The sequence below is a fragment of the Lepidochelys kempii genome, chromosome 3 (genome assembly GCF_965140285.1).
Source record: "Lepidochelys kempii isolate rLepKem1 chromosome 3, rLepKem1.hap1, whole genome shotgun sequence".
NCBI classification, from domain to species: Eukaryota; Metazoa; Chordata; order Testudines; family Cheloniidae; genus Lepidochelys; species Lepidochelys kempii.
The window spans coordinates 136,954,125-136,980,507 of record NC_136382.1 but is presented as its reverse complement, the minus strand read 5'-3'; the positions used below and the strand labels follow the sequence as shown (position 1 = coordinate 136,980,507).

The 26,383-nt window shown below is 39.6% G+C and overlaps 1 protein-coding gene across 1 annotated transcript in view; it reads right to left on the bottom strand.

Annotated features, from left to right (window-relative positions):
- RYR2 (ryanodine receptor 2) overlaps nucleotides 1-26,383 on the bottom strand; it is a 719,385-nt gene that overhangs the window by 304,706 nt on the left and 388,296 nt on the right. Inside the window, exons 23-25 of the mRNA XM_073338199.2 lie at nucleotides 23,415-23,518; nucleotides 16,902-16,985; nucleotides 997-1,156 (exon numbers count right to left, since the gene is read on the bottom strand). Of these exons, the coding sequence (XP_073194300.1) occupies nucleotides 997-1,156; nucleotides 16,902-16,985; nucleotides 23,415-23,518 (348 nt within the window). The remainder of the gene's footprint in view (nucleotides 1-996; nucleotides 1,157-16,901; nucleotides 16,986-23,414; nucleotides 23,519-26,383) is intronic.

Sequence of the window (26,383 nt, the reverse complement as noted above, 5' to 3'; positions counted from 1 at the left end):
TTCTTTTCAGAATGTCTTTTTACCCCCCAGCACAAATCCATGAAAACTCAAACTTTTTCCCAGAGGGTGGATTTTTCTATAGTTTCACTGTGAAATGCTACTGTACATTCTTTGGCAAAAGTGAACATACCTGTCCTAGTTTGAATTCACAAATAATCACTACAGGGTTGGTGGATGTGGTCCACAATAGAAAACTGATACAGTGGTTAACCGTTAATAGTTACCGCAATAGATTACATTGTACATCTATGGGATTTTTATATTTATTTATCTTTGTCTAGAACAACTAGAGATCTTGAGTTTTGCTGCTAACAATCCGCCATGCTTTATTTTTATTCACTCCTGACACATAGAAAAAAACTCAGCACCAGAACTGGCACTTGAAACCCAGGTTGCTAGCCTCAATGAAGGAGCAAAAATTTGGATGGGCCATGGAGACTGAATTACCCTCCCACCCTTAACGGTGGTCTGCTAGACCAGATATGATGCATATTGTAGGGTAATTAGTAGAAGTTTACACTGTTGCTACTTGGGGGCTTTAGCTGTTCAGTGGACAAAGAGAAAAATGTAGTCTCCCGGATGAGGGTATGTAAATTATTTTCCTACTGTAAATCATTGCCTACACTTCCTTAAGGGCTCAGAGGACAGCATTTCAGAGGCAGAGGGGAGCCCAAGACTTAATCTGTATGCTTTAGACAACACACAAAGAAATGCCATATCCCTTCCCCCAAGGTAGCTGTCCAGAGAATGCAAAGACACACCACACATTTCATTATGGCTTTCATAGAGAGTACTCTATGTGTAGAGAGTAAATCATTTATTGCTGGCAAGCTTAGCTATACTTATTAACAACAGAAACCCAGATGCCAATAGTTTGCCCTCTTGACTGAGAGGCTAACATTCTGTCAGTGGTTTCCTCTAACCTCATATCCCAAATTCAATTGTACAATACCTCAATATGTGGCTGAACTTTCAAGTGTCCAAGTTTGCTCTTACCTGCTGGATACCATATGTCCAACCCTGCCTGATACGGTCCCTTGCCCACACATTATGAGCATTCTCTGCTAGTTTATCCACCATGGCTTCTTGAGAGGGGGTCAACTTGATAAAGCTCAGATCCATAGGAGCAGGCTTGTATCCACTTGATAACTGGTAACTGTCAAACAATGTAGAATTTGCAATTCGTGATTTAAAAAAAAAATCACATATTTCACTGAGAAAACACTAACAGATATTACATAGGAAAACTACTGCATCCACTGATAAAACCACAGAAATACAAATATTAATAATCCAGATAAGATCTAGGTTATAAGAATAATGCATGGAAATAATGCACAGAAATTTAGCTTTGGTTTCTATTTAACGATATCTAGAGTGACTGAAGAAGTCCATTTCATTAGGCAGTAACATGTGTTATTGGATGTGTAAGTGACTCAGAATTACCGAAGTCCAAAAAAGCTTTAATATACTTATTCTGGCATTTCTTCACATGCTTAAAGCAATGCAGAGATTAAAGCTGATATCTATGGAGGTTGACTAGATGATCATAATGGTCCCTTCTGACCTTAGTATCTATGAATCTACTATATGCACCACCCCCACGCCCGATCACAGTATCTAAGCACCTCACAATCATGAATAGATATCTTCATCCTGGGAGGTAAGGAAGGATATCCTTGTTTTACAGATGAAGAACTGAGGCACTGTACAGATTAAGTGGCTTCCCCAAAGACACACAGGAAGTCTATAGCTAAGCATGTAACTGAACTCTGGACTCTCCTGGCCCAGTGTAATACCTTAGCCACTAGACTATCCCTCCAGCACTCAACTTCCTATGACTTGAATAGGAAGCACTGCAAGTAGAGCGCTGAAAACGGGGAATGTAATGAACCTTGAAGAGTTCCATGTTATCATTTTATTGTTTCCCCATTAGCATTATTTGTGTGCATTTCCCACTCTGTCAATGTTTCCCTATGTGGGGGCAGGATTCCAATAGCATTCAAAGTAGTATTGTGAGGCCCATGCTCAAGAAACCAACTCATGATGTTCACAACCTGGCTAACAGTCTATCATTTTTAGGGAAGGTCATCGAAAGCCTATGACAGGCAAATATAAAAGTTTCTTGACATTTCCTTGACACTGGTCAATCTGGCTACAGGGCTGAAGAGGTGACAGAAATTGTATTGGTTGTATTAGTTGTGATTTCACTGACCATTGCTAGGAGGAGATCATCAAACTGTTGAATAGACTATTTCACTGGACTGAAGTGTCCACCTTACAGAGACTACAAATGATGCAGAAAATTATGAATGCTAAAAAAAACCCAAATAATTAATTTAATCAAACTATGAAGACCTATTGCCAAGAAGTGGGGGGGGAGGAGGAATTAGAGGTGAAATCACATGTATTTTCAGTAAAAGAAAAAAGGTACAAGAAATTATTTGTCCCTACTACTTGATCAGTGTCAAAAATAAGTTTATTGTAGACGTGGTAATAGAATCCAGAACTCCTAACTTTTAGTCCTGTGTCTTTTATCTTGTTTGTACCAGAGACACTATCTATAGGGAGAATTGAATGGCGGGCCTCTCCCTGTAAACTGTTATCTTCACAAGATGAGCTATGTTCACTCATTTATGTCTTTCTTAAAAGCCTTTAAATGTGATTTCTGATAGCAAAGTATAACAGACCTCTATGCAAAAACAGGTATCATAGCATGTATTTAATTTGAATTCTACAGTAATCAGACCTTCAAAGGGCCAAACAGAACAACACCACATCTTTGTTTTAATCTTTAGTTCACTTCTGCTGATACAGCACAAGAAATCAATTTTCAGTGATGGTTATTCCAGATGGTTTTTACTGTGCCCTTAATGCTTAATCAAAGCATTAATAAAGCGTTATGCAAATCACTGAAATAGTGCTAGGAAAATCTCATACAGTAATTTTGGAACTCGTGTCTTAAAAAAGCAGCTAGTTAATATAGATGGATTTTTTTTTAAGTACATTGAAATACTGCTATGCTGATGGTTAGAGTTCAGAATAAATGACTTACCCAACATTAATAAGCTGTTGCTGCTTTTTTTTTTTTACCTGTCATGTAACTCATAGCTCTTTAGATCTGCCAACAGATATAAAAGAGCTGAAACTGAGTCTTCATTCTACATTTTTATTTTCTGTGAATATTCTCACTGGTGGGTTGGATAAGGTTCTATCAGTACAGTCACTTGCTCTCCACTACTGCTGCCTGTCGTTCAGTCCACCTGTATGTGGTAAACCGTTTAATAAGATGCAGCTCAGCAGAAGTGGATCAGCTTATTATTTTGTTAAGACTTTCTTTCATAAGGAGTCTGTTAAACTGAACAGCCAGTTAAACAGAGAGATAAAACAGGCTGATTAACAGATTTTTTTCGCCATGAGCGCAGATAAAACATGTACCATTTTGGTCACAAAGGCATGTTGGTCTGTCGGAAAACACAGTTCTGGTTTCACATAAATTATACACATTAAAGAGCTGCCAACTGACATGGGAAAACAATAAAAACACTGAATTCAGAGAGTTTAACTAATCCGGATATTTTCTTGTATCTCCCTTGACTAGAGAATGAGAATACAATATTAACTCATCTTTTTTATCCATAGATCCTAAAGTGCTTTGCAACATTAATTAAGCTTCATAATACCCTTGTGAGGTACCTACTGCATAGTTCACTTAAGTAACAACTGGGGACATAAAGGGAAGAAGCCTACAGTCTAACGAAGTCTCTTAAACCCACATACTAATAGTTATTCTGAAAATAATTTCTTGTTCAATTTATTGCCCATGATCTGTAGATGCTTTTCTAAACTGTGCTTGTAAATGCTGTAAAACAATAGACTGGAATTAAAATATGTTTTAAACTTTGCAACTATTTTAAATTGTATAAGCCCTACTCTATTTTCCCTCCATCTTCCCTTTTTGACCCTCCTTTAATCTTGCTATAGTCAACTGAAGTCTTATTTTTTCAAATAATCATGACAAATAGGAGCTCAGAGGAAGGGTAAGTTCAGCATGATTGCTGGAATATTAATTGGAAACGGAGGTTTGTAATGAAGACATCACACAATCTGAACTAATTTATCAGAGGCATAAACAGCATCGTGATGATGGTAAATGTAAAATGCAAAATGTCCCAATCTGTTTTCTGTCCAACTATAAAAATACTTCTAAATAACTTATCAGCAACACATTCTCATATGTAATTTATGTAGCCTCAACAGTTACCAAAATTGATTTAGTTTGTTAATTAATTAGCTTTGTCTGGCAACTGTAACAATTATATCTAATTCCTGGCTTCTGTCAATCAATTTGTATTCATGAGATCAATTTATAGGCTAACATTTAATTGTTCTACACACAAATCATCTTCTCAGCATGACTTACTACACAGCATTTTAACACTCCTGTTTGGGGGAATCAGTGAGGTGGCAAAATCTGCAGATGATACAAAACTATTCAAGATAGTTAAGTCTCAGGCAGACTGTGAAGAGCTACAAACGGATCTCTCAAAACTAGGTGACTGGACAACAAAATGGCAGATGAAATTCAATGTTGATACATTCAAAGTAACGCACACTGGAAAACATAATCCCAACTATACATAAAAAATGATAGGGTCTAAATTGGCTGTTACCACTCAAGAAAGAGATCTTGGAGTCGTGGATTGTTCTCTGAAAAATCCGCTCAATGTGCAGTGGCAGTCAAAAAAGCAAACAGTGTTGGGAATCATTAAGAAAGAGATAGATAAGAAGACAGAAAATATCATATTGCCTCTATATAAATCCATGGTACACCCACCTCTTGAATACTGCCTGCAGATGTGGTCGTCCATCTCAAAAAATATATATTGGAATAATGGAAATGGTTCAGAAAAGGGCAACAAAAATGATTAAGGGGTATGGAATGGCTGCCATATGAGGAGAGATTAATAAGACTGGGATTTTTCAGCTTGGAAAAGAGACGACTAAGGGGGGATATGATAGAGGTTTATAGAATCATGACTGGTGTAGAGAAAGTAAATAGGGAAGTGTTATTTACTCCTTTTCATAACCCTAGAACTAGGGGTCACCGAATGAAATTAATAGGCAGCAGATTTAAAACAAACAAAAGGAAGTATTTTTTTCACACAGCACACAGTCAACCTGTGGAACTCTTTGCCAGAGGATGTTGTGAAGCCAAGACTAGAACAAGGTTAAAAAAAGAACTAGATAAATTCATGGAGGATAGGTCCATCAATGGCTATTAGCCAGGATGGAGAGGGATGGTGTCCCTAGCCTCTGTTTGCCAGAAACTGGGAATGGGTGACAGGGGCTGGATCTCTTGATGATTATCTGTTCAGTTCATTCCCTCTGGGGCACCTGGCATTGGCCACTGTCGGAAGACAGAATACTGGGCTAGATGAACCTTTCATTTGACACAGTACAGCTGTTCTTATGGTCTTCTAAAGCTAAATTTCTTCTCAGAAAAGATTAATGCAATGGTAGACGACTACATACAATTAAATGACAAAGAGCTTTTGTGTTTTTCTACTGTATTTTTATATTTTATACTTATTTTCTGACATAAAGTATGTGACACACACATCATAAGTGCAAGATATGACTAGTAGTATATTTTAAAATTAATTTCTATTTAATCTGTCTTTAGTCATACAAAAAATGAGATAGTATTCTGTTTATTTTCTCAGAAAAACATAAATGTTGTTGATTGTGCCTATGAAAAAATGCTGTGCATGTCAGTGAAAAAAAAATCTGTGTAACTAAACATGACACCAGTTTTCTCCTTTGAGTTGTACCTACAGCTTTAGCACGAATCAAGTTAAATGGAGCTGAAAAGTCACTACATTGCAAATGATATAAGGGAAACATATGCAATTTATGACCAAGTTCAGGGGATGTTAGCTGTAAACTCCATTTCTAAATCTGCTATTCAAGCACCTCACAACAAAATGGGAAAATCTCAGTTGACTGCACAGAGAAATATTAAGAATGTGTTTTGTTGTGAGCATGTCTTTAGAAGCTGACAAGGGAGTGAATTTTCAAATATAGTTCCTTTTGTCTTTCCTTTCAATTTGTCCTGGTCTTGTAGAGGACCAGGCATTTTCCCCTCATTGTGTGTCTCAACAATGAAGTCTCAGTTATGACAACATGGTTAAGGAAAATTGTAGCAATCATTTATAGTATCTGAGATAGTTAAATAGTCTACATATTTAATAGTGTGTATAATTTATATATTTTATAGGTTTACCCACTTTTTAGGAAAACAAATGACAAAATTATTCTCAGTGAGTAGTATTTAAAGAACCTGTGTTGCACTAAAAATGAATGTTCAAAATAAGTCTTCAGGAATATTTGTCACTTTTTCACTAAATGCCAGCATAAATAATATTCATGTCATTGCATCACCGCTTGCCCAGGTACATCTTCTGCTCTTTTCCTAAGAGACACTAAATCCCAAATGTCATGCCACCTTTTGCCTTCCAGCATCTCCAGAGATGGGGACTCATGGACCCTCCCAGATCTCCTGCCACTACCATCTACCAGATTGGACTTGATGAATAAGCAGGCATTTGGGAAAACAGATTCGCCAAGCAGTGCTCTGCGGGGGCTCCCCAAAGTATTTGAAAATGCAGTACTTGACTACAGAAGACTGAGTAGGACAAATGGCAATTTTCTTTCATCAAGAAAAAGAGGTGGCTGATCATACGTTTCTCACAGTTTTCTGTAATTACTCAGAAAATAGATACTCAACTCGCATAAGGTAAAAATAACTGCACAGATATTTGTAAGATCTATTAAAGATCTTGTGGTTACACTAGCTCTATATGAAAGAATAGAAGCTCTTTAATGTTTCATAAAAGAGCATAAATTATCTACATATCACTTAAAAGTGAGAATATCAGCTGCATCGGTATGCCATTACTGATACCGCCCTCCAATAATGACATCAGAGTGGGAAAGTCAGAAAACATGGGATCCAAATTCTGGCCCTCAAACTGATTTTAATGGGATGTAAATGTTTTCACTGAGCACAGGATTTGTCATGTGGGTTTTAAACCAACTCCAGGAGCTCAGGCCAGAGAGCAAATGGATATTTTAAAATGAAAACCATGGAGCAAAGTCAAAGATAGTATGGATCTACCTCACTAATGTCTAAAATCTGCCCCCAGATATACATGCAGTTTTGTGTTATGTGCCTGTATTTGAATTGCACTAATTACATAAAAGAACAACAGTTTTCCCCTTTTCCCAAGTGGGTAGTCAATATTTGGGGCCTTGATGGAATCTTTCCATTAGGAGGAGAAATTTATTATACAAGTCAGGTGGTTCTTTGGTGCAGTCCTGTTTATTTACAAAGAACATATATAAAGTCCTGTTTTCCTGAATCCAATAAGAACAAACAGGAGGCATTTTCCTTGCTTGCAATTTCCAAGCCTGCCTCTTCAGTGAGCATTCTGCCCAAAAGAAGTCCCCTCTGTTAGCTTCCTCACACAGCCACACTCACACTGCTTCTCTTGGTGTCCGCTTGCTTCCCCTTTGCTTTCTGTTTCTGAAAAACACACACACACACACACACACACACCCATCTCCACTAATCATTATCCCAGCCACTGTGACTGCAATATGTCCCAGGGAAACCCCTCCTGTTTTCTCTCAGTTGGTTCTTCCCATGTGGCCCAGCACTTTCTGCATGATTTCTACTATTTCACCTATCCTACTCCATATGGAGATTCTTACTCCATAAAAGACCTTATTTGTTTCTTTGAATGGTGGCTAGCACACCCACCAGTTTCAGTGAGGTATGTGATTGCCCACAGACCAAAGACATGCTTGCTGGCAGCCATCAATATCCTCTAGCACAACAATACATTCTTTAATTACACCTCTGACTTGTGCAGCACCTTCCATTAAAGGGACTCAAAAGTGGCTTATAAACATTAATGAATTAAGCTCACAACACCATCGAGAGGTATTTAAGCAGTTTTACAAAGCATATAGAATTAAGTACCTGGTTTACAGAGTGGTTTGACCACACCCATCTCAAAATGAAGTCAGCGGGAGCTTCTTGTGGTGTAACAGGTTTTATTGCAACTTGTTTGTTACATCTCTCTGAAAAAGGCCCTAAGTAACTTGCTCAGGGTCACACAGGAATTCTATGACAGCACCAGCAATAGAACCCACCCCTCTTGGCTCCCAAGTCTTGTGCTTTGGCCATAAGACAACTCTTCCCATTTCTGTTACCTTTAACTCTACAAAGCTCTACTGAGGGGGGGCGGGGGGGTTCAATCTAAGTTACGCAACTTCAGCTAAGTGAATAACATAGCTGAAGTTGACGTACATAGATCGACTTACCGTGGTGTCTTCACCGCGGCGAGTCGACTGCTGCCACTCCGCCGTCAACTCTGCCTGCGCCTCTCGCCGAACTGGAGTACGGGAGTCAATGGGAGAGCGCTCAGGGGTCAATTTATTGCATCTAGACTAGACGCAATAGATCAACCCCCGCTGGATCAATCGCTGCCCACCGATCCGGTGGGTAGTGAAGACATACTCTTAGAAACACACAGTGGAGTAACTAGACAGCATGTTGTGACTTCAGAATTAGAGAGAGAATAAAATAGGAGGCGTGTATCTCTCCAAATGGTGGCAAAATTGCTCTTTCAACAAAACAACCATGCACACCATGGCCATAACTGAAGGCAAGTTTGATCCTGAAAGATAAGATAGGAAAAATACCCCAAAGATAAACAAACAAGTTACAATAAAACCTGTTACACCACAAACTGTTGTGAGAGTTCAAGGAGCTAACAGAAAAATCACTACAGCATATCCAATTATTATAATTTTCTTTTGACTTGAGTTTGGCCATTCTGGCAGGGTGACTATTCTGTGAGCATCCATCCACCTTCAAGCATAGATTACCACCCATGAGAATGTACACTGAGTATCTACTCAACCTACATTGATCATAATGTGAAACACTACCACCCTCCTGTCCAGAATCATTATGAGACAGAAGCATGTGAAAAAGAATTAAGTTTAAAATAGTTAAATATGAAAAACAAAATGAACAAAAAACAATATTAAAGTAACTACTTGAGTTTATTCTTCTTTGAGCCTCACAGGGGAATCATGATATTTTTGTCATTAGTAGCCAAATGCACAAAATGTTACACTAATCGTACATCTCGGTATCCAAAACAGTTACAGAAGCCAAGTTAACATTAATAATACTGTACCACTGATCTATTGGAATGAGCCTATTCGTGAAGTAAGCTAAGAAACCTAAAACCAGAAGACTGTTGAGGTACAAATGAATAGTACAACAAAACAACCATTTAAAATGGGCCAGATTATATTCAGATACATGCACACAAGTCTTACTGGAACTATTTCTGCTCTCAATCTCATTGTGTAACCCTACTGAGCCAGTGAGCTTCCAGAGGTGTAAATGAACACAATTTCTGATAATCCTCTCTACAGAAATGTTAAATGTGTACCTAAGGGGAGAGTTTGACCCAGTGTTAGAAGTTTTTTATTTGAGCTACCTTTGTTTTACAAAATAAGATCTAATCAACTGGTTGGTTTGTGTTTTGCATCATGACTCTCTCAGATGTTTTCTTGATCAACATACAACAAATATACCAGAAAACTCTCTGCCTGGACAGTCGCCAGTGAAGTTAATGGTAATTTTTTTTTTTTAATCTAAGGGTAGAATCTAGTCCCTTAATTTTGAAATAACATTTTCAAGCTTGCAAGCACACAGAGAAATTTATAACTAGGAGAAGGTTCCCTGTGAAATAACAAGCAATCCTGACAGTTTCCCACTTAGAGATCTGTCCTACAAGGTGCTGAGTATTGTCAACTCCCAGTTAATTCAATGGAAAGTAAGGACACTTTGGCATTTCACAGGATTGGAACCATAAAGATTTCAGTCAAAATGTCAAATGGACCATCTTAAAAAGTTTTAGTTGAGAACACAGAACCTTTTAAGGAGAAAATACACAGTAATATGCCTTGTGTGGTCTGGAGAGGAGACTGTTAGTTCACCAGTGACATGACATCTTTAGCTGAGATGTAAAGATTTACATTAGACATATATCCTCATAATATGCAACTTTATTTTGTCCCAATTATTTTTAAGAATAGTTTTACTAAAATCTTTACATATTAGTCTTACAGATGAAGAAATAGTTTGGAAAATAATACAATGAACAGTTATGTACAAATGAAGAGATGGATATTTAGGATGCATACATTACACTGTCCAGGAAACTCCATTTTGGAAGGCATATGTATGAGATGCTGGAAGCATTTTAAAAGATTAAAATGAGAGTGAAGAACTGAAGAAAGAGTGACATAAAAGTGACATAAGCAATATTAAAAAGGGCCTAAAGGATTCCATGGGTAGTTTACCTGTTCACCTCACACTCATGCACATGACTTTAGTGAGACTACTCACAAATGTCAGGCTCAAAGGGTAATGATCAATGGCTTGATGTCTAGTTGGCAGCCAGTATCAAGCGGAGGACCCCAGGGGTCGGTCCTGGGGCCAGTTTTGTTCAACATCTTATTAATGATCTGGATGATGGGATGAATTGCACCCTCAGCAAGTTCACAGATGACACTAAGCTGGGGGAAGAGGTAGATACACTGGAGGGTAGGGACAGGGTCCAGAGTGACCTAGAAAAATTGGAGGATTGGGCCAAAAGAAATTTTATGAGGTTCAACAAGGACAAGTGCAGAGTCCTGCACTTAGGAAGGAAGAATCCCATGCACTGCTACAGGCTGGGGACCGACAGGCTAAGCAGTAGTTCTGCAGAAAAGGACCTAGGGATTACAGTAGACAAGAAGCTGGAGATGAGTCAGCAGTGTGCCCTTGTTGCCAAGAAAGCCAATGGGATACTGGCCTGTATTAGTAGGAACATTGCCAGCAGATCGAGCGAAGTGGTTATTCCCTTCTATTCGGCACTGGTGAGGCCACATCTGGAGTACCGTGTCCAGTTTTGGTCCCCTCACTACAGAAGGGATGTGGACAAATTGGAGAGTCCAGCAGAGGGCAACAAAAATGATTAGGGGGCTGGGGCACATGGCTTACGAGGAGAGGATGAGGGAACTGGGGTTATTTAGTCTGCAGAAGAGAAGAGTGGGGGGAGGGATTTGATAGCAGCCTTCAACTACCTGAAAGGGGGTTCCAAAGAGGATGGAGCTAGGCTCTTCTCAAGTGGTGGCCGATGACAGAACAAGAAGCAATGGTCTCAAATTACAGTGCGGTAGGTCTAGGTTGGATATTAGGAAACACTATTTCACTAGGAGGGTGGTGAAGTACTGGAATGGGTTACCTAGGGAGGCTGTCGAATCTCCAGCCTTAGAGATTTTTAAGGCCTGGCTTGACAAACCCCTAGCTGGGATGATTTAGTTGGTGTTGGTCCTGCTTTGAGCAGGGCATTGGACTAGATGACCTCCTGAGGTCTCTTCCAACCCTAATATTCTATGATTCTATGCAGGACTTGGCCCAACTGATCCAAATTCTGAATCATTTGTCATTTCTTTCAATCTAATTTTGCACATCTAAGGGTCTGTCTATATGAGGAGTTATTCCAGAATAGCTATTACTGATTAACTACATGTTAACTACTGATTAACTACAAAGCTATTGCTGATTAACTAGATGCTTTAATCCCTAATTCCACTTTCTGAGTTAAACTAATTCTGAATAATGCACATGTCCTACAATAAGGGTGTCTTCACAGAGTGAATCAAGAATATTTAATCCACTTTAAATTTACACCCAACCTTATTCCAGATTAATTTACATGTCTAGACAAACCTTTAAACAGATCTCCCATTGAAATCAAGGGAAGTTTTGCACAGGTAAGGTCAAAACCCTTAAATACTGTAGCATGAATGGAAGGTATTAGCTTAGGCTGCATGTGAAAGTTGTGATACAGATGAAAGAAAATGTCCCCAAACTTCTAGCTGTCATGCAATCAATTACACTGTGACTACAGCAGTGGTCTCCAACCTTTTTACGCACAAGATTACACCTTGAATTTAAGTGCAACCCAGGATCTACCCCGCCCCTTCCTGAAAGCCCTGCCCCTTCCCTGAGGCCTCGCCCTCCTTCCCTCCGTCACTCACTCTCCCCCACCCTCACTCACTTTCACCAGGCTGGGGCACAGGGTTGGGGCTCAGAAGGGCTGCAGGCTCTGGGCTGGGGCCAAGGGGTTCGGAGTGTGGGAGAGGGCTTGTCATAAATATAAAGGGAAGGATAAACCCCTTTGAAATCCCTCCTGGCCAGGTGAAAGCTCCTCTCACCGGTAAAGGATTAAGAAGCTAAAGGTAACCTCTCTGGCACCTGACCAAAATGACCAATGAGGAGACAAGATACTTTCAAAAGCTGGGAGGAGGGAGAGAAACAAAGGGTCTGTGTGTCTGTCTATATTCTGTCTTTGCTGGGGATAGACCAGGAATGGAGTCTTAGAACTTTTAGTAAGTAATCTAGCTAGGTACGTGTTAGATTATGACTTCTTTAAATGGCTGAGAAAAGAACTGTGCTGAATAGAATAACTATTTCTGTCTGTGTATCTTTTTTGTAACTTAAGGTTTTGCCTAGAGGGGTTCTCTATGTTTTGAATCTAATTACCCTGTAAGGTATCTACCATCCTGATTTTACAGGGGGGATTTTTTTATTTCTATTTACTTCTATTTTTATTAAAAGTCTTCTTGTAAGAAAACTGAATGCTTTTTCATTGTTCTCAGATCCAAGGATTTGGGTCTGTGGTCACCTATGCAAATTGGTGAGGCTTTTTATCCAACATTTCCCAGGAAAGGGGGGGTGCAAGTGTTGGGAGGATTGTTCATTGTTCTTAAGATCCAAGGGTCTGGGTCTGTAGTCACCTAGGCAAATTGGTGAGGCTTTTTACCAAACCTTGTCCAAGAAGTGGGGTGCAAGGTTTTGGGAAGTATTTTGGGGGGAAAGACGTGTCCAAACAGTTCTTCCCCAGTAACCAGTATTAGTTTGGTGGTGGTAGTGGCCAATCCAAGGACAAAGGGTGGAATATTTTGTACCTTGGGGAAGTTTTGACCTAAGCTGGTAAAGATAAGCTTAGGAGGTTTTCATGCAGGTCCCCACATCTGTACCCTAGAGTTCAGAGTGGCGGAGGAACCAAGACAGGGCTCCAGCCTGATCCTGGTGCGGGGGGTTGAGGTGCAGAAGGAGATGCAGGGTGAGGAGTCTAGGAGAGAGTTTGTGTGAAGGAGGGGACTCTGGGCTGGGGCAGAGTGTTGGGGTGCAGGTGGGGGTACAGGGTGCTAGTTCTGGGAGGGGGCTCTGGGCTAGGGTAGGGGTGCGGGCTCCCGCTGGGGAGCGCTTACATCGGGCAGCTCCCAAGCAGTGGCGCAGTGGGGCTAAGGCAGGCTGCCTACCTGCCCTGACCCCTCACCACTCCACAGTTCCCCATTCCTGGCCAACGGGAGCTTCAGGAATGGTGCTTGCAGGCAGGAGCAGCAGGCAGAGACCCCTAACCCCCCACCGCCACCGGGGGCCACAGAGGCGTGCTGGCCACTTCTGGCAGTGGCGTGGGGACAGGGCAGGCAGGGAGCCTGCCTTAGCTCTGCTGTGCAACTGGACTTTTAGCAGCCAGAAACTGCAATTGACTGTCAGAGGCTCTGGGATCGACCAGTTGAACACGACCTACCAGTTGGGGACCACTGCACTATAGTATTATTTTATAGAAAAAAGTAGTCAAACTGGCTTTTTTACTCCACATGGTGTGACCACACCATTGTTAGAAAGATGACTGAGCCAGCCAAGCAGAGTCTACAAAAATGCTAGTATTCCACTACATAGAAGAGAGCTTTATTAAAATCACATTATTGTTGCTGTAGGACTGCACTAATCCTGCTTCCACATAAACTTTATTCACAAAAACTAGCAGACAAATTGTATATCAAAATATTGCAGGTGGATAGCTTCCTGGTCATTACAGTTACACTATTTCTTGACTGGATAAAAGGACCTTACATCTGGAAAACAGTACAGATTTAACAAAAGTCTACCAAAACTGAGTTTACAAGTGCAGCCAAGCTCTGACAGCATCACAGAGCAGAGCATATGTAATATTTCCTGTGATAGGCCACAAGCTTTCTGTTGTGGTGGCCATTGTTTCCCAGTGACAAAGTGGGTCCATATTGCGAGAGAGTAGATGGAGTGGGTTTAGTATTGTCTTTGTAGCGTGACTATACTTGTCCAGAATTAATATTTGAAGTCGTGGGAATTGGGTCCATGTTTTACACATTTATTTTTTGGACTCCAGAAACAAAATTAAAAGGAATATAAAAGAAATGTCATTGTTCCAATACAAAAAGCAGAAGAACACAGTCAGAATGTCACCACGTGCTGACACCTGTTGGCTTCATCTGGTGTCTTTGTGGCATGGCACCTTCATGTTAAAATTGTGTTGCTGCAGTAATCATAAAACTTTTAAAAGAATCCAGAACAGGTGAATGAATCTTTCTATCAATCTGGATAATCTTAATCCAGCCATTCTAGCTATGGTAACATGATTTTTCCAACATGGCTCAAGTCTCAGTGTATCATTGAGTTTTATATAGATTTGCACACATTTCAGAATCACCACAACTTCACCAGATATTACTTTTGTATCTAACCATGTTTCATTGGCCATTTTCCATCCTCATATGCTCAGTGAACCCCAATTATGTATTACATTTCTCAACTAGTCAGATCAATCCAGAGTAGCAACTCATTTCATGTATTTTGCATGAAGTTGGAACATTTTGAGTGCCTAGTGGCCCATAACAAGTGGCAATTCCTTACAAGCTTTTGTAAGTGATCATGCTATTAACCTGATCTACTCATCCTGTAGCCACTGAAATCATGGGAGTTCTGCATGTTGAATGGCTACGTGATTGTGCGCTATAAAACCAATGTACCACCCTGAGGGTTAAATTGAGTTCATTGGGGAAGACCACTGACTTCATTGTGATTGCATGGTTATAACTGACAGAAGAATTCGCTCATCTGTATTTTCTACCAGAAGGGATGCCAGTAAGTCTAGGCACATATGAATTGATCCTTATTCATTCAAGCCATCATAATACAGCAGTGACCTCTTCTTCCACTTTACAGAAATCCTTGTTGCTTACTAGTAGCTCCTAATGTTTTGGCAGAGTTTCAATGAATTCTGCTAGTTGGGTACAGAAACCGTATCTCTATCGCAACTGTTATCATTCTCAAGTGTTGTAGCAGGTAAATTAAAATGATGGTCAGATTAATTCAAGATTCCTTCAGAAGGCCCAAAATAAACCTGATACAGAATGTAGTCCAACCTAACACCAACATAGCTAGCTCCTAATCCTGAAGTCCTTACTGAGTTCTTAGTCAGACACAACTGTATCTTGATGTCAACAGGAATTGTCACAGTAATATTATTTTACTATTAATTTTCTTTAGTTTTTTTTTCTGCCCACATCTCAATTTAAAGGGTCATTTGTTGGGACCTCTGATTTTTTCAGAGGCAATGAAGTTATGATCTCCAGTCCAATGGAATTCAAAAACTCTGAACATTGTCATGGATAGAGTGGCATAGTTCTTGTATTACCAAGTATGATTTCCTGTTACCTAGATATTGAATATGCACCTTAGTTAGTCTTAACTCTCCCTTTTTCAGAATGCCATTAATGAAGAAGAGTTTGGGGAAGTTTATCCAATTCCTTATTTTCCTTTCTTTATTCTTGCAAAGAAACTAGCTGTAGCCCACAGGAGTCAGCGGGTAGTGACATTCTAACTTTGATCATCTTTTTGAGTTAGAAATTATAGTCCTTCATCCCCTTAAATTTTTTTTCTTGACTCCAGAAAACAAGAATAAAAAACATACCTGGCTCCGCATGGCTCCCCAGAAGCAGCGACATGTCCCTGCTGCTCCTAGGCGGAGGAACAGCCACGAGGGGTTCAGCGTGCGGGAGGGTGTGCGGGGCTGGGGCATGGGTGGGGGGTGTGCAGTGCGTGCGCTCTGGGACAGAGTTTGGGTGCAGGAAGGAGCTCGGGGCAGGAGGTTGGGGTGCGGGGGGGGTTGGGGTGCCAGATCTGAGGGTGCTCCCCTCAGGCGGCTCCCCACAAGCAGCAACCTGTCCCTGCTGTTCCTAGGCGGAGACACAGTTAGCCTCCACCCGCAAGAGCCAATGGGAGCTGCGGAGCCAGCACTCGGGGCAGGGTGGCGGCAGCGCGCAGAGCCGCCTAACTGCACCTCCACCTAGGAACAGCAGGGACAGGTTGCCACTTGTGGGGAACCAGCCAAAGTGAGCATCCCCCGGATCCAGCACCCCGCACCACGCCCCCACACCCAAACTCCTTGCCTCTTAGTTAACCGGAATTTTTCACTTACCAGCACCCCACATTCCCCCAACATCCTGGATAAAAAAAGCTTTTACTGAATATGTATGTATATGAGGGGATTTTGAAAAACACCTAATGAGTTAGGAGCACAAGACCCAAAGAAAGTCTTGTGATGATAGTTGGTAATATGAACATGCATGACGTACATGCAGTGCAATGGTATGCGTGGACCCATGTTTTATTCACTTATTTTCTGGGTACCAAATACAAAATCAAAGTAGATGAAGGAGGTCCGTAATACATTTCCAACCCAAAAAGCTGAAGATCACAGTCAAAATGTCACTACATGCTGACTCCTGTGGGCTACAGTTAGTGTTTTCTCTTCTCCCTCTTCCCTCCCTACCTTTCTTCCACACACACTTATTAGAACTCAGTCTCCTCAACTCTTCTTCCCTCATTAAACAATAAAACAAAATAAAAAGGATGTGTTTGAATTTTGACTTACTTCTTAGGAAGTTTCAGTTTTTTCACTTTTTCTTCAGCATATTCATCAGCAATTCCTACATGACAACCTAATGCCAACAGGGTTCTGGAAGGCAAAACCAGTGATAAACTGTCACTTTTATATATTGGTTTCTGTTATCAGATATACAGAACAGGACCCTTATGTCAAATTAGGCCTACAAGAACTACAACATAAAATTCCTTTTTTATGTAAAGATTCTTACCGCACTTCTTTTGAGGTGTGTGTTACACACTTCTGTATACTGTTGGAAAACTTTATTAGGATACTTCTAAGTAGCCTATTTAAAATGTTAGATCAGACTTGTTATTACAAAGGAGCTGTCATGGGTAAAAGTTTCAAATACATGTGACTAAGATAGTTGGATGAAAAACTCCTCCCCTCCCTCCCCCCCCAAAATGTTTATTAAAAGTAAAAAATTATATTGGTCAAGTACATTTCTGTTTCCATACACATTCCAGAAAAGGCTCCTCAGGTAAGCAGAGCAGATACTAAATACTCTCTTTTGAGTTAAATACAATATAAATATAATACGCACAGCTGTAAATTGACTCTGAATAGATTGGTATAGCCTTCTGAATTTTTTCAATATACCATCTAAAAATCATGACTATAAACTGTCATTCTTTTTGTATTTCCTGATGTCTTGAGACAATTAGCAACTCTTATTTTCTCCCAACTCATAATCAAGGAGTCCATGAAACACTGACTTCACTTCCGAAAAGGAGGACGATAGGTTGTTTACTCCAGGTAGTGTCAATACTGCTCCTTTGATATGCCAGAGAACTTGGTGGACGAATGAAACAAGGTGTTCCTTTCCCGAAGAGACAGAGCATACTACCTCTGCAGTGATCTCAGACTCTGGCCAAGCCAAACAGCGTACTGATACTCTACTTTTAACTTTCTTTCTTTAAGTGGGACTCCCATTTTGGCTTTTTAAAAAAAAGGTGGCACCCTTGTCATATCAAAGGATGAAATACTGGCAGGAGTCAAAGATCAGAAATTCTAGGAAGGTGCATTCAGTTTATTTCTTTAGAAAATGTTTGATTTTTAAATGCTATTGTTTTGAAACAACACCACTACACTTTTTTCAGCATGGAACCAAATAAACTTCTGCAACGGCATGTTATATAACATACACAAGTTTTTACTCAGCCAATGAATACAACCCCCAAAGGTATCACAGAAGGAAATCGGAGGGGTCATGAGTCATTGAAATTTTTAGTACGATCTAAAAAAATGAAACCTTCACTACTCTGCCTACTTTCCACACGCCTTTATCCTTCAAGATTAAATATTCTCCATCCATCTCTCAAAATCTACACACAAGTGAATTATACAGGTTTATCACTGATACATTTTTATAATTACTTTTATAGTAAATTTAAAGGAGTCCTGAATTTTTTTTCTTTGAATAAACGGTCATCAACCTGAAAAGGCTGGACAACACTGTCCTACGCCATGACCATTTTATCTGATGTAATCGAACCTCTACTGAAGCATTTTACAGTCCTCTATCACAGGCTGAACAGACAGGTTATTCAAATCCACAGGCCTACAAATGATCATATGTTGCCTTGTGAGGACAATGCGTACAATCTAAGGGACCACAGTTTTTGTTCTGGTTTGCCAAAAACTGTGATTACATTTTCTTGTTGTTATTGTTAGCCTAAAGCTATCAACTGAGGAAAGACCATCATGTTTGTGATAGACTGAATGACTGTTGTTTTACATTATAATATGCTGTAAAAGTTCAGATAGATATATTTTATTGACTTTTATCACGCAGTCTGAGGGCAGGAACATCTCCCTTTTAAGTACTGACAATTTACTAGTGGGATCACTGCTCTCAGTTAACATCTTTTTAGGCTGTGTTCATTTCTAAGATGATATGAAAGGAAAAACATCAGAAAATGTCACCTGTCATCTTTAAAATGTGATTCTTTTAGGAAGACAGACTTCAGATATTTTAATTGGCAACTAGTGGGCTTATCTGTGCTAGAAAATATTTTAGCTGATATTAGAGGGGTAAGTGTCAGACCCTAATTTTTCCAGTGTCAGAGTTACAAATTTGCTGTTAGTAAGATGGCTGGATATGTTTTAGTTCTCTTAAAACTACAGAAGTGTATAAGTCCTCAAGTTTGGACCCAGATTAGAACTTTCCCCGAATTTGAGGGTGTTTTTATCCATAACTTTGGCTCAGACTGATTAAAAGAGAGACCCAAGAGATATGAAATCGGGATTAAGATCCCAATTTTCCCATCACTCAAAGGGCTGGGGATGGAAGGTTTGATTTGGGCTGATTCTAGTTATACCATTCTTTCTTGATTTTACTTTCCGGTGCATACTGCTGCTCAGGGTGTTATGCAATACCATATTTATTTCTCCTTGCAGATGGATCATATGCTTCAACTGATTCTTAAATCTTATTTTTTCTACTGTATGAAAAATAAATAGTATTGTTATCTATTATGAACCCAAATTTTCTATTGATTATTTTTCAATAAGGAATTATGTTTGTTGGTCTATTTTTTAAAACTTATGCTCAGTCCCATAAATTCGTATTTGTTTTTAGTATCAAAAAGAAAAAATAAGCTCTGAAATAGAACTTATTAACACTATTTTCAATTGTTGATGCACAATACAAGACTAGATGATGAACTGAGTTATACCACTGACCCTCAGAAAACAGAAATTTAATCCAGGACAAGGGGCTCAGTCTTCTACATTGCCTCCAACTTGCATGTGCAAAAATATTCTGACATTGCACAAATAACTCTTTGATAGCTGAAGACTTACTTGTCAATCACCAATACAGTATTTCATAGAGTATAAATGTGTATATTAGACAAGAGGCTCAACCCTTTAATCACATCACTTTCTCCTATCCAGGGTAAGACTAGACACTAAGACCCAGATTCTCCATTTCACTAAAGCCACCAGCTGGAGATTCCCATTGGAGAATGCCCATAGGGAGCATCTGCTAGCTTACAGCTAACAGTGTATCGACCTCCTATGCCAGCTCTCCCAACCATCACCAATGTAAGGGGAGGGGAGGTGTGTTGTGGGAAGAAGGTGTACGGGAAGATTTTGGCAAATCAGTAAAATGCCTGAAACCACCATTGCTTATTGCTAACAGTAGCCAAGTCAGCAGGAAGCACTGAACCACTACTGCTTATAATTAAAAGTAGCCAAGTCAGCAGGTCGTAAATTGGCCATGCAGCCTTAATGTAACCAAGGCAGGAGGGCAGGGGGGTTCAGGTGCCACAGACAAGGCGGCTTGACCCCACGTCCTTCCTGCTAAGAATGTTAAAATTGCTGATATATGTATTTTAGAAAAATAGGAAGTCTGTCTATATGTGCCCCCGGGAATGTTTGTCAGGGCCCCTAGGCATGGACACATTGGAAAAAACAAAACATATGTGGTTAAATTGATGATCAAAAAAAACCCTCTTGCTGGACCTTTAAAAACTGCTTGCTTAGCAAGTTTTCTTTAAGGGATATGTCATTGTATTACTAAGGGGGAAAAGTTTGAGGTAGCTGCACTTCTCAGAAGGGTTTCTTCTGGGACGCTCCCTCTGGATGCATCTTGGGGTCCCCACTGACAGACGGAAGTTTGGCCAGCGGGAAGCCTGTCACGGTGCCACTCGAAGGCCACACTCAGCTTCAGTAATTATCTAGGGTTTGGGGTGTTTTACTAACCTGTTGCGGATGTGTGTAAATGCTTGAGACTAAGTAAAGTTTAGCTTTAAATGAAAACACTCTTGTGTTGTCCTGTTTGTGCCAGCCATCTATCGGTCGGACGGCCGTGTCTCCCTTATTTCCTGACACCACTTCGCACACAGTAAAAGTTACCAAGAGCTTTGGATTAAAAGAACCCCCGCTAACAGAGGTGGAATGGGGAAATTGAGTTCTGCTACACCAAATCCTCCCTGGTATAAGAGAGCTTACACAAGCAGAGTAAATTATAGCAGTAGCCTTCCTGCTCTAATTTGCATCCAGACCAACTGGCACTGAATCAGGGAGCCACAAGTGGAGGAAGGGGAAACTGGGGCCTTGAGTCAGATTATAATCACCCTTAAATTTACAATTCACATAGACCCACTGAAATCACTTGGACCTCTCACAGACTAAGGTATATGGTATAGCATGAAAACCAAATAAACATATTTTAATATTAAACCATTTTCAGTGACAACTCATTCTTGAATTTTGACATTTTACAGTTTATATTATTTTTATACTTCATATTTGTGAAGGTGTACCATAATACTACCAAAAATACTGAAATAGAAGCATAACAAGAAGAAAAGATGTGGCAGATGATATGATTCAAGTCTTTTTTGATTTCTGCATCTCTGATCTAGTAAGGCTGGCAGAAAACTGTCAACAACCACAAAATTAATTAAAGTGCAGAGCTATTCCTCAAACCTCGAGACAGCGCTTTCAAGTTTTGAACGAACACTCTAATACAAAATGTGAAGACTATGACATTGTTGTGTAAAGGGTTATAAGAAGCTTTAAAAAAAAAAGATGCTTCCTTTCCCTCTTTCTCCCCCCCCCCCCCCATTGAAGTTGAGTACTAATAGATTTAAAACCTCAGTTAAAGGACTATTCAAGCTACACTGAAAGTACCTTCAGATTCAAATCACTACAGGGGACATTAAGAGTGGATTAATGCACTATTCTTCCCCTCGTGTAGACTAGCAGAAATGAAAAAGAGTCTGACACTCTCATTCTAGTTCCTAGTGGATAAATTTCTACATGACAAAGTCACCATAATACAACACAACTAACAGTGTGTGCTTAAGAAAGGTCCAGTATTACAAAAGTAAGGCTCTTGCAGGACTATAATCAGATGCATTATTAAAGCGGCAGGGTGGGCAAGCTGCTATACAGTGGCCCTCCATTCACTTAACTAGCAGATTCTATATATTATGAGTAATAAAAATATCACTATACAAAACAACTAATTTCATATTATACATACACAAAATGACTTATGTTTTTTCCCAGGTCAGATTAGAAGGCTATGAGGACCTGGGACTGTAAAAATGTCAGGACCCCATAAAAGCCATGATGGGTATTCAATGGGATATTATTAGTATACATTAAATGTTATGAGAGACTGTGGCTTCCTATGTTTATGTCATGGTTCTATAAATCCAACAATTAATCTGGCCCTGAGACTGAAGGCAAAATTGATGGCATCACTTTTGGAGTTTCACAAACTGGACAGAGATTATCTTGGAAAATGACAGTGCTGTACTGATTGAGAATCCCATGAGCTGTTCTTGAAATGTTGCCACTTAGCTGAACAGAAAGTTGGGCTGATTTTCCTGCATTGGATGGAGTTCACCTTATAAGTGGATACAGCCAAAACATTCTTGCCAGAAACAATTTTTCACCAGTGCTCATAGAAATGTATCTGAAGAGCAATTTATTTTAACCAAGTATCTGGTATTTCCAAAACGTGTTCTGGGGAGGATGCTTCAAGCCCCCTAAAAGTTCTTTGCACCTACACTCCATGGGTATACACTGAGTCATACTCTCAATATACACAGCATATTTTTCTTAGAGGAAAGTAGGAACATTTCCATCAAAGTGCCACTTAAAATGTATGTTGATTCTGCAGGGTCATCTCTTTTCTAAATTAAGGTTACAAAAAAGGCCATATATTTAAACTGGAAAACAAATTAACAGACTGCAGAGAAGAGAGATAGGGAAAACCGATACACATCCTAGTTTTGACGTTTTTATTACAGGTAAGGAGAGAATTTTCAAGAAAGTCTCTTATTAATATAGTGGCAGCATCACACTGCAGATGGAGGATGAGCAATAGTGACCAGCTGAAATACTCTAGCATTCCAAGTTGGGAGGGTCTGTAAAATTCACACATGTATGTGCTCATCGGCAGGTCGGAGGTGGTGGCAACCATCCAGATAAAGTATGCTGAAGTAAGTCTTATCCAGCTTCTCATGACCACAAATCACTGTTTATTGTAAAACTGTGCCTAAAGAATGAGAACTAAACAACGTTAAAAATAAAGGGTTCCTCCTACTTCTGTGAGGTACACTTTGGACCCACTTCTCACACCTTCTGTCCCAGGGGAAAATGGCTCTCCTTGTCCTTTCATCATTATCAAACTGTCATTGTGTTGGTGTGACAATCTCAAACATACCAAAGCAGGCAGTGCTAGTCAGTACTAATAGGAAGTTGCTTTGAGGCAGGGAGATAATTATTGTTATAATACCTTGGAGAGTTTCAAATTCCCTGGAGACTGAGAAATGGACTTTCAGTACCACAGTTTGTTTAGCTAGTATGGCCTTTTCTAGTCTCAAGTCTATTATTCATCAATATACAGTAGTTTGTCGTTTCTGTATTACTACCCTACAGATAAACAAACTTCATTGATTGGATTAGAATTTATGACACCACAGCTGCTTAGTTGCATGAAAAAAACTTGCTGTAAGACTGTAGATGGTAGAAACTTACTTCAGCGTCTCAAGTGACATTTGTAAATTATAATTTCGTTCCTGCTCTGGCAACTTTGAAAACTCTACCAAGCACGGGTGTTGTCTTTTGTTGTCATCTCTAACCTGCAAGACAATAACGGAGAGAGTTTAAATGTGCCTTAAGAACCATAGTAATGATTAAAAAAAAAAAAGACCCTCAAAACTTGGAACTGATCGTCAGCCCTACTGAAACAGGGTATTTCTTTGATCCAAAAATAGCCCCAATTTCAGAACATAAAACATTAATCATTAAGGAAGATTGGCAAAATTTGGCTCTCAGTAAATAAGACAAATCCAAAATGTAATACATTTTAAACATGAGCATCAGTACATATTATTCAGTAGTTCACAACAGGTACACACTGAGACAAACATACTGAAATAGACTTAAAAATATTATTCAAAGATAACCAAGACATTAAGGATTGCATAGAACTCAGCATAATTTGACAGACTGCATCATAAAAAGTCAGTTCAAATATCATTTAGGGACTGTCTGTTCCCATTCTCAGAGTAGTTTGTGCAAATTTGTGTATGGGACTTACATGGCTCAACTGATGTGCATAATACAGAAAAAAATAACAATGATATTCAGTTAAGGCTAAACCTCCCCTTCTCTTAATTCAGGCAATAATGTGTTTCAGAAAATGACTCAAAGATGGCCAGCAGGATACCAGCAGACAGAAACTGTAAAGCACACATACAAAATTGGCATAAATAATGTACTCTTATTAATGGGAGGTAGAGTCAAGAAGGGAGTCATTTTCAAAACCTTTTCATTTCATCCAGTCATAGCTTTGCCAAAAATATTCCTTTCAGGCTGAAACTTTCCATTCTTAGCTTCATTCTGACATCAGCCTCAATCAGGGAGTGGAGCCTAAGAGTTAGAACAATAGACAGGGTGACAGATGTCATGAGTATTATTTCTAGCTTTGCCACTGAAGTGAGAAAGCAATAACCACTGTGGTCTCAATTACACCATCCATAAAAAGATTATAATACTTCACAGGGATGTTTCAAGGCTTGAGTAATTAAACTTTGCTTTGCAATTATTAGCTAAAAGGTGCTGTGTAAGTGAAAAGTACAATAATTGCTGAACTGAAAGTACTTTTAACTCAACAAATTTAGTTCAAAAGTTTTTCAATAGAGGGCTAGAATGCAGGGGGAAATGGATGTATATTTTTTTCTTTGGCACTCATACAAGTTTGTTGTTGAAACTTGAATTAACTTTGCTTCTTGACAGATGCCAGTCTCTGAAAATGGCATAGTAAACATGAAAATTTAGGTCACCAGTTCTGCAGAAACATTCAGGGGGGAGAGCTCTGGGGAAAAAAATCCCTGAACACAAGTTGAGGATTCTTCTCCTCTCTACTGCCCCTGCACCTGCTGGAAAAAGCTGCAATACCTACTCCTAAACCCAACAGATCCTTGGGAGGGCCAGGTGCCTTTCATTCTAAGGCCCTGTGTCCTTGCAACAATTCAACCCCTTTCAATCCCTGTTAGCATGGCTTCATTGGATCCACACTACCAGTGATTCCCTTGGTTGCAGCCATCTTTGCAGGGCTTCATGAAAAACAATACAGATGCAACCCTTTCCCATGCATATGTGTAGGGACTGAAAGAGATGGAGAACGTGCATCCTTCTGGCTCCATCCCAAACTACCAATCCTTGTGCACTTCTGTAGGATCTAGATTAGGGGTGGTACCTTAGAGGTAGATGGCTGAACTCTTTGTTCCATATGGAAGTTGTGGGATTCCCATGCAGAGGATCCCTTCTGTGTGCAGATACCCAGGAAGCACAGTCTGGTCCTTAGTAACTTTCTTTCGTTTGGGTCATTTAAATTTTGAGACTCTGAGAAGCAGCATCTTGATTAACATTTTCCATTTGGTCATGTCAGCGTTTGTTAAATGGCCATAGGTAAACTAAGGTAGGGAAAGGGACATGTGCCAGTGCTTCCTGCAACTATACAACTCAACTGGCCAAAAGTTGAACCGAGGCGTATAATGAGATGCAGCTACCCTACAGTCTGACAGCTGCAGTAACCTCCACACAGTGGATCTGCCACTGCTCTACCCACTGGTTTCAGGTTGAGAAGTAGGAGCATCCCATTATCTCAGAATAGATCCTCATATGAAGTCAGTTCACTCAGGTGTTTTGACAGAGAATGAAAATTTAGCCCTCAGTTATGCAGGAGCCTTGTTAAATAACAAAAGAATGTCACTATATGATATTTTACCCAACAAGAAGTCCTTCGTATTATTTTAATACACATTTTTAATTTACTATTTCCCCCCCAGGGAATGAGAAAATGCAGTGGATTGGTTATTGTGATATTCATAATATTTTGTGTATTTAGACTGCCACAAGCACGTAGGAGCCTGATCTCAAAGATGTATTCTGCTCCCTTGATACCAGTGGTACAATTACCCTGACTTCCATGGGATCGTGATCAGATCATTTATCTCTTTGTGCCTCAAGGTTATTTCAAATCTATAAAATTAGGATCGTAATACTTACCACATGGGGCTGTTGTGAAGATAACTTCATTAATGATTTTAAATCACTCAGATCTTTTTGCTGCAAAAGCGAAGTATTACACTATTGCTATTAAAAAACAATATTTATATTTCAGAGTAGCAGCCGTGTTAGTCTGTATTCGCAAAAAGAAAAGGAGTACTTGTGGCACCTTAGAGACTAACCAATTTATTTGAGCATAAGCTTTTGTGGCCTAAAACCCACTTCATCGGATGCATGCAGTGGAAAATACAGTAAGAAGAGTAAGAAGATATATATAGACACACAAATAGAACATTTGTATTATTATTTAAACTGGATTTTTTTTACTTAAAGCTATAAATAGGTTTTTGTTTACTTGTTCCAAGAAAAGAAAGGCCCTCAATGAAGTACAGATAGCAAACCATGTACAATTAGTTCCCAACTCTTAGCCT